The sequence below is a fragment of the Notothenia coriiceps genome, unplaced genomic scaffold (genome assembly GCF_000735185.1).
Source record: "Notothenia coriiceps isolate Sejong01 unplaced genomic scaffold, NC01 NC01_scaffold00001515, whole genome shotgun sequence".
In the NCBI taxonomy this organism is placed as follows: Eukaryota; Metazoa; Chordata; class Actinopteri; order Perciformes; family Nototheniidae; genus Notothenia; species Notothenia coriiceps.
The window spans coordinates 35,319-49,742 of record NW_011334216.1 but is presented as its reverse complement, the minus strand read 5'-3'; the positions used below and the strand labels follow the sequence as shown (position 1 = coordinate 49,742).

Here is a 14,424-nt window from a genome sequence, read left to right as displayed (position 1 = left end):
TTGGCTTTGGTGGGAGTCTAGTTAGAAAGACTCAGGTTGAACAATACTCTGTTTATCCTTTATTGTTCTCCCATGTCTTCATCATTTTTTAGTTATCTATTATTTTACTCAATGTGAATTTGCTGTTTTCCTGCTATTTGTGACTTTGTGTATTGATTATTTCATTTATTTGTATTATTATTTGTATTTGTATTTTTTAATTCTTTCCTATTTACTGTGACCATGACCTAACGGGGTGGGGGTAAGGGATAGGGGATGGGTATTTGTCTTTCCTTTAACAAACAAATTGTTCTGTACTTTGTTTAATGTGCTGAAAGTGCAATAATAAATACAAATATTTTGAAAAAAAAAGAAAGAAAGACTCACGTTTCTCCTGGACGTACAGGAAGCCTTCCATCGTCCACTGGCCGGGGGGTTTATAGTCCTGATCTGCAGACCTTATCCTCTTCATCAGCTTCTCCACTTCCTGCTTAGTGCTCAGAAAGTTGTTTCTTGTCTGCACAGAAAACAGAGGATTGGATTATAATTGCATTAACAGAGGAAGTCTTGTGTAACGTTTTTTTCCCCCTGCTATTTCTCATCTCACACTGTATAGCTTCATTTTGTCTACGTCAGGCTGAAACAAATAGAGGAAAAACGTCAAACATCTGACAAATGCTTTACATTTGTGCAATGACGCGAGAACACCTGTGGAAAAGAACACATTGGCCAACGTTATGGAAATACAGATAGCATCTAATTCAAAAACACTACATTTGTATTGCAGGGATACACTTGAGGTGATGCAAATTAGGACAGAGAGCCAGTTCTTAATGCTTCCAGGAATTCTCTTTTTGGATTTTAAAAAGGTCAGGATGAGGCTGTTTCTTAGATACTACAAGAGCGGTGCTGAGACAGCTTCACCTTCAGCAGCTCCTATTAGAGCCCTCTGCATCTGAGGACATGGAGAGAGGGTTACCGAGTGGAAATTGTCAGGGCAATGGCGCTGACATTTCGGGTCAGAGAGAAATTTGAGCCCTGAGGCTGCAAGTGGTGAGGTCATGGTGATGGAAGGAGAGGGCATGGCGGCAGCTGGAGTATTACTCCCAATTCTTGACACACTAGCATTAAATGGCCAGCAGTAACCGCCCGCTGTACAACACTCGAAAAATATTGATCCTCCCTGCAGCAAAGAATCTCATTTAATCACACAGCTATCCATTAGTAAAAACTCTGCTTGTTATATGGGGGTATGATAAGCTGCAGAATCTGATCACGTGGCTGGTTGCCTTTGTGTACCACCCTGGAGCAGCTGGGACTTACATTCTGTAGGTTGAACTGGAGCTGTTGTTTGTACGGCTCAAACTCGTGAGCCAGCTCGTATCCTTCATGGTAGAACGTAAACAGACCCTGAAGGAAGGCCAGGAGCTGGAAAGGGAACAATAATAGGGGGTGATTTACTGAGTTAATGTAGAGCTTCAGTGCTAATTCAAGTGAGAAATGCCATTTTAAAAAGCAACATTGCGACATCAAATGTTCCATTTTGAACACTAAAAACGCTGATAATCACTATTATCGCACATTCAGAATCTCTTTAACATCAGGAATCCAGTCCATTCTATTTTTCCAACATGGTTTGAATTATGATACTGTAAAAACGACATAATTTGCTTTAATTCTGTGCTTTCAATCACATTTTCAAATAAATGTTACATTGATTTCTACTTTTCTTTTAAAATACTAATAGTGATGTTCATACTGCCAGTCAAAAATGAATTAACTTATTTTTAAACATCTATAAATCCAACCAATATAATTGTTTCTCGTTGTACTGAATATTGCCCCAAAAAATTACTTTTTTTGAAGGTTCTTACTCTTTACGCCCCAACTACCTGGGGCCGGCAGATTTACATTTCTGGCTGCAGCTCTGGGTGAGCTGCCAGCGGGTGTAAACAAAATAACATTCACTTTGCTCCCATCTCACATTTCCAGACATTTAACACCTTACAGGACTTAATGCTTCCTGGTAACTTTTGCGCTAAAGATGTTAGAATTGACTCCATAAATCTGTTAGGTGGGGGTTTTTTATACAGGCTTTTCACAACAATCACTTCACTTCATCTCATTTAACGCACCACCTTCCACAAATGGATTGATTTATATCACATAGAATTTCCCATAAAGACGACAAATGAGTTGTATACACAAGCATATAATTATACCTGTGAGAGATGTATCATTGTGCGTGTCTTTAAGAGACGACAGACTTTTAAAAAGCTACTTCTATTAGCACTAAATACAGTCTGTGCTTTTTTTAATTAGATGCCACTTAAACTAAGCTTTTAACAACATATTAAGTAAAGCAAAGCAATTACAGCATCTTAAATGTGCATTAACTGAGCACAGAAATATGCAAAACTGATTCTTACCGGCTCGACAAACTCAAATTTCTTCTTCTCTTGGACTTCTTGGATTTTGAAAACATACTCAAGGGACGCATCGTAGAAGAGTTGTCTTTCCTTATCAATCTGCGTGTCAGCCTGAGAAATAGCAAACAAACCAGGGTCAGTGGCGTCACAAAGGCGGGGGTCACTGTGTGGACAGAGAGTTAATGCCTGCATGCACACCTAGGAGAAGGGTGTGCAAGAGTGGTGCACAAACAACAGCTTTATTTTTAGGAGACATTGAGCCATAAAACCGCATTATTCAAAGACATGTTGAGAGGATCAGAACATTTGCTTTGGTTTTACCTCCTGCAGATATGTTTCCTTCTTCTTGGATGATAAGTTGAGGTGTCTCTCAAGCGTGGAGTAGTATTTCTCTGTTTCCTTATCGAATTTCTTTTTCCCCTCCTGAAAGGATCCACAAAACACATAAAAGGCATAAACATTACCACAAATGTCTCATGTATTCCTGATGTGGCTGTGTGTGTGTGTGTGTGTGTGTGTGTGTGTGTGTGTGTTGGAACTGCCACTAGGGGGAGGTCTGACTACGTTTTCACATGCCGCTTGGTCCATGTCATTCAAGATTCTTGTCAATAGATTATTGCAGTTCATATAAGGGGCATATGACTGTTAAATGACGAGTAGACTATGTCGGCTTGGTCAATAAGAACCATTTATTATCAAGAGAGCCATACACGCTATAATTCTAACAGCGTCCCAGCCAGGGACACAAGTTCACTGGAAAATAAACAGTGCTCATCATCAGTAGGATAATGCATTTGGCAGTGTCACACGCAGGACTGGCTGGATGCCGTTAGCATTTTCCTTCCTTGTTATGCTCCACCTACGAAGACAAGGCAAGCTATGTAGTCACGAGTCCCAGGATTCAGACAGGGTGTCCCAGAAGGCTGCGATGAAGGAACAGGAAATGGGCTTTTCATGCCAGATGCCCATCTATAAAAGCATATGGACTAAGAGATTGAACATTCTTTCCCCCTGACCGAAAAAAAAGATCCACTTTGCAGGCTTTAATCAAACTCTGCCCATGCAAACAGAACCTGACTGTGCGAGGGCATTCGAGTGTCTCATCTGCAAGTCTGACCTCTAAACCAAGCTTTGCCCATTTAATGCCCGTCCCGCTATGCAAACACTCATGCAGGGGCGAGTGGAGAGACATAATACAAGAGGGGGTGGGGGAAAGTCTGAGGAAACGGCCAATGTAACCAGATCCTCCTTGTTTGTTTTCATTCCCATGGCCCTGAAATTTAGCAAGTCTAATCTAGCTACTGATATGACCTAGAACAGTGTTCTGCCTCAGCACCCCCCTCCCCCCCAGCAGTTAAACACACAGCGGAGGAATTCACCAGGAGAAGCTGTAACCCTCCTACATAACTTTTACAGATACAGCAGAAAAATCAATAGATAATTTCATGTAGTAGCATCTGATTTCCATTTCTCTGGTCATGTCTGCCCCATGGTTGATCTTGTCAGTAGTGCGGAGAACATAAAAAATCAATTCTGTGCATCGTGTGCCCACTATTCAGAAACGAAAAAAGGTAAAGTAAAAAAGATTTGTGATTAAATATGATATCATGTTGACAGGAATTACATTTCACTGCGGGGTCGGGTGTTTTTGTTTTTCAGATAACAAAAAGGGGGCTGACTGTCTGCCATTGTGACTACTGTTGACATTATTTTGTGCGCACGCATGCATATAAAGACCAGGGCAAAATACCACTGTGCACGCGCACGCACACACACACACACACACACACACACACACACACACACACACACACACACACACACACACACACACACACACACACACACACACACACACACACACACACACACACACACACACACACTGGGGATCACATTAAATTATGAGCTTCAGGTTTAGCTGAGCCCCGCAGTCACAGCAGGAATCTCCCTGCACGGCTGACCAGTGTGCCAAAAAACTCCTCGCAAAGAAAAACACCTCCACAGTTTGTCTGGACTAACTCTTTCACACGTCCAAAGCAAAGAGCTGGGGAGTGACTCAGAGCTGCAGAGAATCTGTGAGGCAGAGCCAGCCTGATTAAGTCACCCAAAGTGTCCTGCTTTGTTTTGATCCAGGCATAACGTGTACAAACTGGCACTACCGTAATGATAGCCCAGCAGAACACCAGGTGTTTGTTGGTTTGTGCATGTGGTGAAAGCATCTCCCCCCCTCTGCCCCCCAGATCTGTTTGTGTAATCAGGGTGAAATACAAACAGTTGAAAAAGCAAAGACTCTCCGAGAGAAGGAGGGAGCATTGCAGGCGAAGGCTTTGAAGTCCTACACGGGTAGCAGAGGACATAGATGCGGAGAGATATAAACACTGAAGAACACATGACAGGGGCGTTTCTGACAAACTAATGCCAGCGCCCCCCCCCCCGGTGTAATCAGCTGGCTGGCAATGGATGAAGCCCAAGTACTTCCCAACACTCTGCAGTGCACAAAACACACATGGACCTACCACTTGGGAGATTTCCTCATCTGATTGCTTTGTTCGCACTCATGAATAAATCAGATGCAGGATGAGAAATTCTGATGCGGCTTTCCTCTGTAGTCTTTCACGGGCGAATCTCATGTTGACGTTAAGAGCACTTTGATGCCAGCTGTAGTATGTGTGCGTTTGCTAATTGCTAATGGAGCGTTGCAGGGAGGAAAATGATGGGAAAAGCGGCAGGCAGTCTTTCAACTGGTCAACAGGTGTTCTCAGCGTGCTAAAGAAGAACGGGTGCTGGGAGCAGACGGGGGCCATATTTGGAGGTTGGCCGTACATCCGCAGTTTCGACACTGGTCCTAACGAGCCTCGGGCCATTATTTCTCAGCCTCTCATTGCAATGGTAACAGATGTAAGCAGTGAGGTAGGTTGAATGTGTGAGGAAGGAACCCTGGTTATCACACACTACACTTCCTCATTTCCTTCCAACACGATGGCATAAAATAAACATCAATGGCTAGAGAGGTGTCACGTGCAGCACCAGAAGTTCATTTAAAATGAATTCTCTGGGCAGGGACATAACAGGGAGAGCTCCACAACCTATCTCTATAAGCTCATTAGAGAAAACTAATTGGAGCAGGGGCCCAGAATGGCGATTAAATAGCAATAGCTGCTTTTTTTTTTTTTAATGCTCCACCACACATGAGACGGTCTCGCTTCCACGGGGGCGGCTGAGCGAACGCAAGGATTTCAGCTGGAGTTTCTTTGCTGCAAAGCCAGAAAATGTCTCCCTGCTAACCTGAAATCCCACTTCCTGAGGAGACATCACAGGCAGCAAGAAGTTGGCCAATTAACACGAAATAATTACAAACAGATGCTTCTAAAGAGTTGAAAACAAATACCCAGAAAAATATTGTGTATGTGGCAAATTGCAAAGCTTTCATCTAAAACACATTTATACCATTTAGTGCCCATTCTCTCGCTGAAACATGCTGACATTATTCTAAATTAATACAAATATAAGTAAAAAAAGCTCCATATAGCCTAGTATGTGAAGAGTGAACAAAGACATTGCCTTTGAATCTGATAGGGACAAGAAGCTGGTATCTACATTCTCACAAACCTTCAAAAGCGTTTTTATTGTAATGGTTTCAAACAGTCCTCTGGCAGGCTTTAGGAATATAGCTCCGTTCAATCCTATAGGGATCCCTTAGGCTTCTCCATCTTAAAGGGAAACTATGCACATTATCAGATTTTGTACATGTCACTCCTATGGTAAAAGGCAGTCAATAATATTAGTGAACATGAACAACACTAGAGCGATCACATTTGAGATGTTATTAAGTTATATCTGGAGCTGATCCATAGACCATGAACAGGGAAATATGCTGAAGAGGACACACATCAGCCAGGGGAGTGCTCCAAGTATATAGCAATAGTTTGTGAAAACACAACAACAGAAGATAATCTGGGTATAAAAAAGAAAAGGAAAGTCGTGTGGGTCCACAACATTATTCATCGTCTATGGAGGAGAATGTACACATCCCAAGACTTACTTGTCTGGCTTTGAGAAAGAGTAGCTCATGTTCACAAATACCGATTGAACATGCCTATAGGCCTTGGAAACTTACAGAGGATCTATTATGCTTTTGGGGTTTTATCTTTCCTGTAGTGCTGTATACAGGTTTTTGCATGTAAATAATCTGCAAAGACTCAAATCCCAAAGTTCCCTCCAGAGGGAGTTTACAGTATCTCCCTAGAATCCCCCCCTGCCTGAAACGCCTCCATTGGACTCCATTGAACTCCATTGGATCACAATAGAGCCGGCCAGCTAACCAATCAGAGCAGACTGGGCTCTGGTTTCAGACAGTATGAGAAAAATAAAGCACTTTTTGAACATTAAAGCATGTCACAGTAGAGGTACAAAATACAATTATGAAACGTGAACATTTGCATAATAGTGCCCCTTTAATATAGGTGGTGCTCCCCTTTAAGATCTACTTGTTCTTTCTACCGCACGGGCTACATCATGTGTGGGAAAATAGCTTTTGAATCATCAGGAAGTTTGGAACTCCTTGTTAAGATGATACACAAATGGTTATTTGTTTTGGACACTGGTCGGGGATGACTAAGGAGCTCTCTCACACTTCCCTCATTATGTGCGAGGCAACAGGAAGTTTAATAACAACATTGAGGCCATCTTCAAATAACTCTATGTTTATAACAAGGTTATTGAAGAGTTTGTTTTATTTTATTATGCATTTAATATCAATGTCCATTCTAATAGTTGCTGTGTCTTTGTGAACCTCTCATCTTTATCAATAACGTTACTCTTTTCTCAACAATTCAGCTTTCTCTAACCCAAAGCCAGAGAAGATTGTCTGGAAATGTTCACCATAAAAAGGGAATGATGTGAAACAGTCCTGTGTTCAGTGTCACTTTTGGCGCCAGAAAACAGTGAATACACTGCAAGGAAATACAATAAGACTACAAACCATTATGTCAGCTCATCCATCAAAATGAAGTCATTGTTAAATTGCAGTGTATATCGGATACTGTGCTTTAGATAAAAGGGAATTGTATTAAAACTTTCCGCGAAATCCATGAATACCCTTTTAAAACTGCCAACATATACTCCTGACTTATACTTGTAGGGCCTTTAGTTAATTCTGTATGTTGTCGCTGTTTGAATATAAGCCAATTTAATGCTTATTGCTTTTGCAAGAATCGGAAATATTTACAGTGGATGGCTGCCACCTTCAAACAGGTAAGAGACTGACCTCTCGAGGTCTACTTTTGACTGGCTCGTGAAATGCTAGTGATCAGGAGAAAAAAATCATTACTTTCTGAAAGATTGTTTTTAATGGTGTTTCTGCTTTATTGGGTAGGGCACAGTGGAATATGATGGGACAGACAAGATAATATCCATCATCCTATTCATGCATTTTGTTGTTTTGCAGCATAAAGTAAGAGTCATCCCCACGGCTGTCACCTTAACTTCCTCTTCTCTCACTGTTATTGGGCGAAGTGTTTTTGAAGCCTATTGTTTTTCTTGTCTTATTAAAGTGTGTATTTCTTTGCTACATCAACCATTTTCTCCCAATCTGACAAAGTTTATTATGCTAAATGTTCTGCAAATCAACAGGACATCAATTACATATTCAATCATCAGGTGTTTAAAGTACTGCTGGGATAACTGTGCAGAACTGTGGTCACATCTTACTATACATAAACCGTGTCAATTAAAGTCACTATGTGTAAGTTTCTCTTTTTGGCACCATCTGTTGGTACCGTTGGCAATTAACTTCCCGAAGGATGTTGTAAAGGGATAACACTTTTCCATCAGCACTGTACACTTCCACGGGAAATGAAGCCTTTGCTCAGTCCTAATTTCCAATGATTTCTTTAACACAACATCCCCAGGTAAGCAAACTAAAACAATGTATACTGTATACGGTTTATTTCTATGATTGAAGTTTTAGTGCAGCCCACAGCTGGCGAGCATATTTCCCAAGCACTTAAATTGATCCCTATTCTCAGCAGCGTCTTGGTTAGCATCTGGGATTTCATAGCATGAATGCAAATGTCATTTCTGCCTCTGGAGACTCAAACTAGTAGAGAATCATCTGACGTCCGTGCACCCCTTGTAGGATGAGGACAGCTCAAATTATCTTGACTCTCATCTGGGTCTGTTTGCACTAGTTCCTCACACTCAGAAAGTGAAGGACCCCTAGGGTGCTCCCAACATTAAGGACCCTTGAATGGAATAATATTTTGTCAGGAATGCCAAAAGTTAGACCCCCCTGGTAATTCCTTGTCCCTAAGGACTTTTTAAATTGTCAGGCCTTCAGGAACCTGACAACCACTAAACAAACACATATAATGGGGACCAAGCTTTAGGCAGTTTTACTCCAAAAGTTTACGTGAAAAATATACAAGCATAGCAATCAGAGGAGCAGGAATATGTGACAGTTCAGCCACAAGGATGAGATCCAAGATACGGGAAATTCATTCAGAGCTGACTGTGTTGATGCAGTGACAGCAAAGAGTAAAGTACAATGAAACCAACACAGATTTCAGTCCTTATTTCACTTCAGTTCTTGGCCTGTGAAGTAAACTTTCAGATCACAAAAATGTATCTGGAACTGAGAAAAAGGGTCTTAGAAAAATGTCAGTTCTACATCCCGGTTTTACAGCAAGCGCACAAGGTGCAGTGAAAATGCATGATTGTTTGAATTCTTGTGGCTTTCTTGATGTGTATTTGTTTATGCTGTGCAAAGTTGTAGGGTTTTATTCCTAAACATTTGTTCCAGCATTTGTGTGAAGCAGACTGTGCCAAATACGTCCCGTAGTGCTGCATTCAATCTGCTGGTGTGTTATGGCCATGAAAGTGTTGCGCTTGTGCGTAAGGAGCTGATACACTGGTACGCAACCTCCATGGGATTACTCGCATTATTCCCAAATAAGGCAAGAGCTCCCAGTTTATCCATCTGACGTTCCGAAGCGCAGTAACTGGAAGGGTCAGACGGCCTGCAGATCTCTCCAGATTCTCGGAACAGTGGAAAGTTGGTCAGCCACTCGTGATGTCTGCCTTTTATCTCACTCTAGTTGGGCTAATGTTTAGCGGGGGATGGGCCGTAGGAGGAGAGAGCCATTAGGAGGAAGTGGTCGGAGGAAATAAGAGGTGGTGGGAGTGACGGGGGCTGTGGCTTTTAAGAAACCATTTTATAAACATAGAGAGTCTGTGCAATAACACTGAGAACTGTGATGGGCTGGAGTGAGAGAAAGAGATGGCAGCAATATGTGTTTTTTCATTACGGTAGGTACATGCGGTGGCTGAGACATGTAGCGACAATGGTTATTTAGTCTGGGCGGTAAAAAAGGAGAGTGATGGATGTTCACACCTCAGCACTGAGAAGAGAAATAGTTCCTTTGCATTGCGGCTTGCACTACTAGAAAGCAGTAAAATGGTTACTTTTGCAGACCAGTGACTGTCAACTCATGTCAAATAAATCAAGATGGGTGAGACTTTGAGTTAGGAATTCCCCTTATGAGGTTTAGGGCTGAAGATGTGCAAATGATTCACAGAGGCCAGTGCAGAGCTAGCAGTGGACTGAGGGACACAGCGGGGGCTCTCTGTAAGGGCCCGACTTCTACTGGAGTATCCATGTGTGATCTCATCAAGAGAGAGACCACAAACAAGTGGCTACACTTTCATTTTATGCCTTTGCGTTGGCCAGGAATGAAAGCATGGCTTGTGGCAACAAGCCCACACTGGTTTTTGCAGGCAACTTCATCAGCATATCCACAGTGGAACCAGGGTGCCTCCAGGCGACATCTGCAGAAGCCCAGTGTTATCAATCCTCTATGACCAATAGGATAGAAGGAATGCATTGCATGTAACAGGTCTACAGTAATAAGATTACAACAATGGTGAATGCCATATATTAGATACTGCAGGGTTACAGTAATCAGATTATAAATGCATTATAACATTTTGATAATACAGAAGTAGCTTTGAAGGGTGAACAGCACTCAGGCTGTGATACTGAAGTCTTAGCACTCGTTCATGTTGCGTACCACTATTTGTAAGTAAATAAGTACAATGATGTGTTAAATACAGTGGTTCAATTAATGTGGTTTCAAAATGTGATGTCTTCAATATTATTTTTAAATAACACCCACAGCACAGTTTGAGAATATCTGCCAGCAGATAATTGTTTAGTTAAAAGTGCCATCTTCAACTTAACATTAGACAAGAAAAAAAAAAGAAATAACTGAAGATCTTTTCACCTTCGTCCTAATATAATTGAATATCATATAGCCACCTGATGTCTTTGTTTAGACCCCCTATCAGTCTAATTAAGACACTTTTTCTAGGTGCCACGTCTTCCTTTTTAATTAATGATTTGCATACTGTAGGGGAGATGAAGGGGGTGAAGACGAGAGGCAAGTGTGTTACAACATCTTCCTCTGTTCAGTTGCTAATTGCGCGTGTAGGTGGGCTCTTACCTTCGCAGCACCGATTTGCTCCTTCCGGAATTTTTCCAAGGGTGTAATCAACACATCATCTGCATTCTGAATCTGAGATGAAAAACATAGAAAAACAGAGAGACAGACAGACGTCAGTCAGACAAAACGATGTGATCTGACTTTATGTAACCTTCTGAATAATTCAAAACACTATTAGACGGGAAGAATATCACAAAACGATTTTAATGTAGCAGTCATTCAGTTTTATTATAATGTTCTTTATAAATGTGCCGGAAAGCGGAAATTATCGCACAGAGAATGATCAAGTCAAATGCAGTTGCATGGAGTCCAAACACAAGTGGAGGATGGAGCAATCACATTCATTAATATCTCTTAAGCCTGTGACAATGAACAATGTGTTACTGTGAGGTACCCAAAATTAGCACAGCAGAGATAAGAGATAGAGCACTCAACAATGGTTCACTAGGTAGAAGAAAATTGAGCCTTTTTATGAGAGCTGTGAAGCACCAGCATTGTCAAACCTCGCTGAAATATGACACCGCACGGCAGAGGAGGGAGCTTTACAACTTCAGCCTGCAATGAATGTAAATGTTTGAGGTGTGTCTCTGTATATTGGTGACCTCTCCTGCGCCATGACTGGAGTAAAAAGGTCTCTCGCGGAGCCTCTCCCTTCTCATTCGAGACAGGAAGAGATTAGGTGAGATATATTGCACCAATTACAGTCTACGGACGACCCTTGCGAGCGAGCGTTTCGGAAAGGTGCCATTAAGGTGCTGCTGAATTTCCCCAAGATGGGCTTTCATCTACCGAGATCAGATGACATCAGAATGGTGGGGCTGCTCTACAGGAGGCACCGTCACAAATGACATGGCTATAAGGTTGATTTAAGGTGTTATTCTGTGCGGTGAGTGTGTTCGATAAACTAAGGGCTGGGGTCTATAATGCATCTATGATACCAGCTCTAATTTAGAGGTGTCATCGGCCCAGATGGTCTATCAGCTTCCGAATAGTGCACTGAACACGTACAGTTTCAGGATGGAGTTTTTGTTTTGAGCCATTAATCACGGTGCATTCTCATTGGCCCAAAATAACCCTGTCAGCTCGAGCACCCAACCGGAACGAGTGACTTGAAAAAGGAGGCTTCAATCTCTCTGAGCCTGAATTGTTTTCATTTATATGTTGTGTTGTGAGTGTGTACATCTGTAGCTTTGTTGTAATATTGCACTGTAATTACACAGTGTTATTTGTGAACCGTCAACTATACACGCCTCAAACTCATATCCATGTTAATTATAATAATAATACATTTTATTTACCCTTGCGAGCATAGATATAGGTACTTGAAATGAGGTACTCAAAGACACTTTACATGTACAGGTAACATACATGACAAATCATTAAAAAAACACTTTAAACATAAACAAAATAAATCATATAATATGTTCACATCCAGTGTTAGGGGTAACTGTAATTACATTACTTAGAAAGAATGTTGTGCTTAGTAACTGTAATAACTTATCACTAAATTATCTTGTTACTTGCAATACTTAAAGGTTTTCAACTATCTGCGTATTGGGAGGACAGAAAAACTAATCAAACGTCCTTTTTCACTCGCGCTACACTTGAGTTCATGAATAAGGAGACGGAGCAAAAATGTCAGAGTCGAGATAAACAGGTTTGTCACAGCGTACATTGTGGAGGTAATGTTGCCCAATTCGATGGTGGAATCTCCATCATTCTGAAACATATCGAGCAAGATACAGGTAACGAGCGGCCTGCCGCCATCAGATAGCACCACGCGATGGAAACTGAGGTAAAGAAAACATGGCTGATGTTCAAATAAAGAGCAGGAAACACAGGTCTGTTTATAGTGTTGCCCTTATTAGATTAAGAATTTAGTCAGAGTAGTCCAAAAGTAATGTAACTAGTGTAACTAATTACTTTCAGCAGTGGGTAATTTAGTCAAGTAAGGCATTACTTTTTTTGAGTAACGACCCCAACATTGTTCACGTCGTTGTTACACCACAGTATATTATGGTTATTTGTGCTCTAATGCTGTTGCTTATACTTAATCTATACTACAGTGAGCTCTTAACTGACATTTTTAGTGTAAAGAAAAGTATGGCATTCATTTAGCAAAAGGTAGGGTACATGCAAGGGATAATATTGTCTTTTATCGTAATGTTGATGTTACTTTAAAGTATAAATATGTTCAGTTATATGGGATTCGTTTTGTATCATAAAGATAAAGCAACACTTTCTCAGAATAAAGCAAAACTATGAGTTTAAAAGAAAAAAAACTGAGTCAAGCAAAATAAAATAAATTTCCAAAAATAAAACTATAAGTTGCAAACAAATCATTTGTGTAATCATGTAAACTATAAGTATTTTTTCTTTGTTTTAACATAGGTTTTTGTTTGCAGTTCTTGTTTCTTCTTTCTCAATGATCAGATTTTTGCTCTCGCTGCAGCTTTCTCGTTTGCGCTCCTTCACTTTTTGTTTGAGATTCTGACACAAACCTCCCAGGTGGGCGGGACTTTCAGGGGTGCGTCCCCATTGGCTACTCAGTTTTTGAGTGACAGCCCAGTCCTCCAGCGATTGTACAGTGCAGGCAGCTGCGGTGCGGTAGCTGATCGTGGATAGAACATAGAACACCTCCAGAAGAACCAGCATTTCAATTATTATAATACTACGAGTGAAAATATATGTAAGTATTGATCATTTGTCCTGTACTATACGGTCTGTTTCTTTATTGTGTTAAGTGAGAAGTAAAGCTGTGCTATGAAAGTTAGCTTTTGCTACCTTTAGATCCATAACAATGCAAGCTAGTAGCCTAACAGTTAGCTACATAGCTAGCAGTGACTGAGCGTTGAGACACCGGCGCACACACTCAAACGGACTCGTGTGCCTGACTCTACCAACAGGCTTTGATAGCTTATTTTATTAAAATGCTAATTTGATATGAAAAAAATGTGTGTCCAGAGTCTTATCCCGTTTTCTCACTTCCTCTGAGGGGACAGCACGGAGGGGGGGCACGAAGAGAGGCCTGCACCATCTTCATCCACGCTGGCGTTGCTGTTATCACTGCTCAGTGTCATTTCATTTGACCAAATGTCTTCACATATACATTTAATACATTTTATTATTATCCACCTTTTTGTTTTATGTCCTTTTATTTAGAACATTCTTTGAGACTTCATCTTCTGGTTCAAATTTCAATAAATGTAATTTGTATAATCACTCTTTTGTCTTTATTCTACGTGAAAATGTTAGAGATTCCATTCAAATCTGTTGATTATTCATATCTTCCTCAGGCTAGGAATTGTATGTTGAATTTGTAATGCTAAATGTATATCATTTTCTCACAGGATATAGAATGAGACAACAGTTTTTAACCATTGAGTATGAATGCTTGAGCTTTTCAGACCAACATAGTAAGATGTGAGCATGTTCCTAATTGTGTTGCTATGCAGCCTAGGTCTGCTCTGTTTAATAAAGCAAATCTGCCACTTTTATATTGTAGAATTTGTTAA

The 14,424-nt window shown here is 40.9% G+C and overlaps 1 protein-coding gene across 1 annotated transcript in view; it reads right to left on the bottom strand.

Annotated features, from left to right (window-relative positions):
- The window catches only part of LOC104962642 (rho GTPase-activating protein 42), a 29,773-nt gene extending 15,784 nt beyond the window's left edge, over positions 1-13,989 (bottom strand). Inside the window, exons 1-7 of the mRNA XM_010791099.1 lie at positions 13,895-13,989; positions 12,576-12,699; positions 10,910-10,981; positions 2,730-2,831; positions 2,409-2,519; positions 1,303-1,407; positions 367-496 (exon numbers count right to left, since the gene is read on the bottom strand). Coding sequence (XP_010789401.1) covers positions 367-496; positions 1,303-1,407; positions 2,409-2,519; positions 2,730-2,831; positions 10,910-10,981; positions 12,576-12,699; positions 13,895-13,989 — 739 coding nt within the window. The remainder of the gene's footprint in view (positions 1-366; positions 497-1,302; positions 1,408-2,408; positions 2,520-2,729; positions 2,832-10,909; positions 10,982-12,575; positions 12,700-13,894) is intronic.
- Between the last annotated feature and the right edge of the window lie 435 nt (positions 13,990-14,424).